This window comes from Erythranthe guttata, chromosome 11 (assembly GCF_056151865.1).
Source record: "Erythranthe guttata isolate IM_541 chromosome 11, IM_541, whole genome shotgun sequence".
NCBI classification, from domain to species: Eukaryota; Viridiplantae; Streptophyta; class Magnoliopsida; order Lamiales; family Phrymaceae; genus Erythranthe; species Erythranthe guttata.
The window spans coordinates 7,567,398-7,572,909 of NC_142543.1; the positions used below are offsets into that span (position 1 = coordinate 7,567,398).

The 5,512-nt window shown below is 36.4% G+C and overlaps 1 protein-coding gene across 1 annotated transcript; it reads left to right on the forward strand.

The window, feature by feature from the left end:
* Positions 1-952: 952 nt before the first annotated feature.
* HAK5 (high affinity K+ transporter 5) lies at positions 953-5,215 on the forward strand. The gene is made up of 7 exons (XM_088825610.1): positions 953-1,730; positions 1,825-2,073; positions 2,190-2,228; positions 2,350-2,610; positions 2,714-2,766; positions 2,854-2,968; positions 3,742-5,215. Exons 1-7 carry the CDS (start codon positions 1,295-1,297, stop codon positions 5,034-5,036), a joined length of 2,448 nt encoding a protein of 815 aa, XP_088681736.1. The 5' UTR covers positions 953-1,294; the 3' UTR covers positions 5,037-5,215.
* The last annotated feature ends 297 nt before the right edge of the window (positions 5,216-5,512 follow it).

Consider the following 5,512-nt stretch of genomic DNA (forward strand, 5'->3'; position numbering starts at 1 on the left):
GAAGTTAAAGTAAGTTAAGGATGAAATTGGAGCATGTTAAAGTAAGAGGGGTTATTTTAGTCCTTTACATAAATCTGGACCATGTGTGGACTTATTGGTAAAGAAGAATATTGTCTGGATCTCTTTATGAATAAGTTCCCACTGATGGGCTTATTTGTAATATGCCCTAATATATAAAGATAGAAATTCGATTTCTTAGATCTAAACCTATATATTTGGATTATAAATCTTAATATGTAAGATTTAAAAAAACTAATGTTATATAAAATGAGTAATACTACATTATTAAATATTACTATGTTATTTTCTTATTATGTATTAAATTGATTTTTCTTTTTCACTTTTGAAATAATATCCCGTGTATCGCACAGGAAAAAAATGCTAGTTATAATAATTAAGCAACCACATTCACTGATCTCTTTTTTTTTCAATTATATATTTGCTCTTAATGTCAATAATAAAAATAAAAAATAATATTTTTTGCTATATTTATGTATAGAAATTGTAAACGTCAAATCAAAATTAGAATTTTAAAAATATTTCATTGTTTAAGTAAACCTTCAATTATTATTACGAATCTTTAAATTGAAATTAGAATAAAAAGAAAATCTTTGTGAAGTTTAGAATATCAATTCAAAAATATTTTCTTTCAAGTCTACTTAACAATCACATATCTTGATAAACAATTACATTTAAATTCAGTCAATACTCAGTATAGGAATATACCTCATTGTGACATTACTGACACTAACAACAATGATGAAATAACTATTTTACGTACTTTGTCCAATTCAATACATCGAACATTATATTAGATAAGAAAAATGACCCCTAAAGTTAATGATACGGATTTTCGAAATTCACCGTAATTGGAGAGGACGGAACCAAATAAATTGGATTGTCAACAAGTGAAATTGTGTGTTAATAGTGGTAAACTAAAAAGAAAGAGAATGAAATAAGTACAAGTGAAGGGACAAAAGTGAAGGGACAAATGGAGATCGGGGTGGAGGAGAGGAATGTAAATAGTGAAAATTTTTAAGAGAAGCAATGCCAATAATGCACATAATTAATTAAATAAATGTTTAGAGAAACAAATGAATTAACAAGAAGCACGCCAATAGAAGTGGGAGTACATGAATGAATAAGCAAGCAGTTACATATTATATTAACACTTGTAGATGATGAAGTCATAAAGGTAAGACTTTTCAAATATGAAAGGCCTATTTATACCCCGTCGCAAAGTAATAGTAAGCAAGCACACTGCGCACAAACACAGCTGATTAAGAAAGCAAACATGGCGGAGGAGACGACGCACAACACCAAAAACTCTACCACCGGCGCCGAAGAAGCAGCGGCGGCTGAAAAGGAAATCATCAGCAGCAGCAGCAACAACAATAACACAATCAAGGAAAGAAAAGTGTCGTGGGCAAGGCTTCGCCGCGTCGACTCCCTCAACATGGAGGCCGGAAACCTTTCTTCCAAGCCCAGTACCCATCATCATGCTTCCGATCATTGGGTGAGGACTCTGAGCCTGGCTTTTCAAAGTATAGGAGTTATATATGGAGATATCGGGACATCGCCTCTGTACGTTTACGCGAGCACTTTCACTGACGGTATTAAACACAATGAAGATATCCTAGGTGTCCTCTCACTCATCATCTACACCATCTTTTTGGTCCCCATGGTCAAATACGTCTTCCTCGTTCTTTTGGCTAACGACAATGGCGATGGTATATACGTCACACTATTTTCCATTTTTGGAGATATTTATATTAAATGATACATCCATCTCACTGATACCTTCAATTTTTTATTCCAACACAGGAGGAACGTTTGCACTATATTCTCTGATTTGTCGGTACGCGAATGTGAGCCTGATTCCAAATGATCAACCTGAGGACAGGCATCTGTCGAACTATAGACTTGACACGCCGTCGAACCAGTTGCATCGTGCTCAGAAGATCAAAGAGAAACTTGAGAAGAGCACAGCTTGTAAAGTTGTCCTCTTTCTTGCAACAATCTTAGGTACTTCAATGGTCATTGGTGATGGTGTTCTAACACCCTGCATCTCAGGTCAGTTCATAGACAACTACTTTATAACTTTTCATTAATTATTCCGATAAAATGGTCTTTATAAAAGTTAATGGACTTTTTTTTTTTTTTTTTTTTTTGTTTTTTCTTGTTTGTAGTTCTTTCTGCTGTCGGTGGAATCAAGCCTCTGCATGAAGGTATATAGATATATACAATTTTTTTCAGAGATCTTGTATGGCCTTATTTCAAATGTACGTTACGATCCGATCAAGTGATCATATTATTAAGTCAATTACTAATTTGGTTCTGATTTTGCAGAAGCTGTTGTCTATGTTTCAATTGCCATATTGATTGTTATCTTTTGCGTCCAACGATTCGGCACGGATAAAGTGGGGTACACATTTGCTCCGGCCATTTGCTTATGGTTTCTCTTCATAAGTGGGATCGGGTTGTACAACTTATTTAAACATGATTTGGGAGTCTTAAGAGCCTTCAATCCTAAATACATTTTTGATTACTTCAAAAGAAACGGTAAAAGAGGATGGGTATCTCTAGGCGGTGTTGTTCTCTGTATCACAGGTCAGTATTGCGTTTCCCGTCCCGTAATCTAATTCTTGATCTTCCTTTGTTTCCTGATAAACATTCTTTTTTTCCTTTTCTCTTGTCCGACGTAATTGATCAGGAACTGAGGCTATGTTTGCTGATTTAGGCCACTTTAATGTACGGGCTGTCCAAGTAAGTCTCCGAATCGTAATGTAATAACTAATGATGCTTTGAATGCGCCGTGTGATTATTTGATATCATCTTGAACTGTACGTACAGATAAGTTTCTCAGGGATTGTATTTCCTTCTCTATTGGCGGCATACATTGGACAAGCTGCATATCTTACCAAGTTCCCTGAAAATGTAGCACACACTTTCTATGATTCTATACCAGGCAAGTTTCTAAATTATTCATACAAAATCAATTTTAAGGCCTCGTTTGGTTGAGGCTATCGGTCATGATTAACTAAATAATTGGACTTTGTTTGATGTTTTGTAAGCCCAATAACTTCGTGGTTGACCCGTAAGTATTATGTTATTATAGCTTATTTTGCCTTTTAGGGAGTTTTTTTTAGGGTAATTGGCATTTTGCACCGTGCGATGATGCTCATTTGGCACTTTGCACCCGTAAATAAAAAGTATGGCAATTTGCCCCCTCAAATTAAGATTTATTTGGCATAGTGCACCCCAGAACCTATAAGTAGTAGAATGAAAGGATTTCGAGGGAATTGAAAGGGTAAATTTGTGAATAAATTCACTACCAATCTTTTTAACTACAGAAAATATTTATATTATTCCTCGTTCACGGATGTAATTAACAATACTTGACTATTTTGGCCATTGAATTATGGTAATATCATTTTTTTCAGACACAAATTTTAGTAGACAAGTGTCTTGGAGTGCAATGTGCCAAGCAAATCTTAATTTGAGGGTGCTATGTACCATATTTAATTTAAGGGTGCAAAGTGCCAATGAGCATAATTGGAGGGTGTCAAATGCCAATTACCCTTTTTTTTACGGACCTTCAATTGTACAGTAATACAATTGAGTTTCATTAGATTATTTAAGCTCATATTGGGTTGATCTTGTGTTGACAACCAAACGAGGCCTTAGTATCGTAGAAATTAATAGTCTGCTAATCTGATCTTGTGGTATAATTATATATAGGTCCAATTTATTGGCCGACATTCGTTGTGGCTAATGCTGCTGCGATAATTGCAAGTCAAGCTATGATATCGGGATCATTTGCAATAATATCCCAGTCACTGAGCCTAGGGTGTTTCCCAAGGGTGAAAGTTGTTCACACTTCAGCAAAGTACGAGGGGCAAGTCTATATACCCGAGATCAACTACATTCTCATGGTTGCATGTGTCATTGTTACTTATGGTTTCAAGACCACCGAAAAGATCGGCAATGCTTATGGCCTTGCGGTTGTTTCCGTGATGCTCATAACTACATCTCTTGTTACATTGATAATGCTCCTCATCTGGAAGACCAAAATTTGGTGGATAACCTTATTCGTGGTCGTTTTCATGTCTATAGAGCTTTTGTACTTTTCGTCTGTTTTGTACAAGTTCACCCAAGGCGGCTACCTTCCGCTAGCGTTCTCTCTCGTGCTTATGATAATGATGGGTGTGTGGCATTACACTCACCAACAACGTTACTTGTTCGAGCTTAATCACAAGGTTTCTAACGTTTACGTGAGCGATCTGGCTAAAAACGAGGCTATAAGTAGAATCCCGGGAATCGGGCTTTTGTACTCCGAACTTGTGCAAGGAATCCCACCGATATTTCCTCACTTCATTTCAAATATTCCCTCGATTCACTCGGTGGTGGTATTTGTCTCCATAAAGTCAATCCCTATCAGCAAAGTTGTTTTGGAGGAGAGGTTTCTATTCCGACAGGTCGAGCCGAGAGAATACAGAGTGTTCCGGTGCGTTGTGAGATATGGATACAAAGATATCATAGAGGAGCCGCACGAGTTCGAAAGGCAGCTTGTGGAGAATTTGAAAGAGTTTATCAGGCACGAGAATTTCATGCTCGAAAGTGGTCCTGTTGAAGAATTAGTGCCCGAGAATTCTGTAAAGGCCAGAAAATCGAGTGCTTCTACTGTTCATATAGAAGAAGCGTTGGATCAACAAATACCACCGCAGAGGATTTCGTCGAGCTCTATCCAATCAATGATCAGTGCATCACATTCATCCAATAATAATAATAATAATAGGAATATTGTTCAAGGGGTGGACGAAGAGTTGCGGTTTGTTCAGACAGCGATGGATCAAGGCGTGTTTTATCTGATTGGAGAAGCGGAAGTGGTGGCGAAGCAAGACTCGTCGTTGCTACATAAGTTTGTGATAAACTACGCGTATAGTTTCTTGAGGAAGAACTTCAGACAAGGGGAGAAAGTTTTGGCCATACCTCGTACCAGGCTTCTTAGAGTTGGAATGACGTATGAAATGTGAGAGGCCGCCGGGGCTTTCGGAAATATGCGCTTTTCCTTTTTTTGTGTTCACCGTTCAGTGGTGGTGTGCTAATATTTATGTTTCTTTTTTTTTTTTCCATTTGAAGTATGGTATGAACTTTTTATTTTTCTGTGCAACTTCATTGAGGTTGACTACTTACAATCAAGATTTCAACTTCACTTGGCTGTGTAACCAAATTATACGACTATTTCTATATTATTAACTTGTTGGGCATCAAAAAAAATCTATGCAAACCTCCTCCTCTTTTCGTTAGTCGATCAAGTTTGTCTAGTTTATCCTTTTTATTTTTTTGTGAACATCCAAAAGGATATACTCTATAAGTAGGATCCGCGACCACAACAGTACGGATGTTTTGTATTAACAAAATACATAATTCATCCAATATGTTTTACAAATTACAAATATAATGAAAATATCACTTTCAACTCAATAAATATGTTCAAATATCAGTCCTT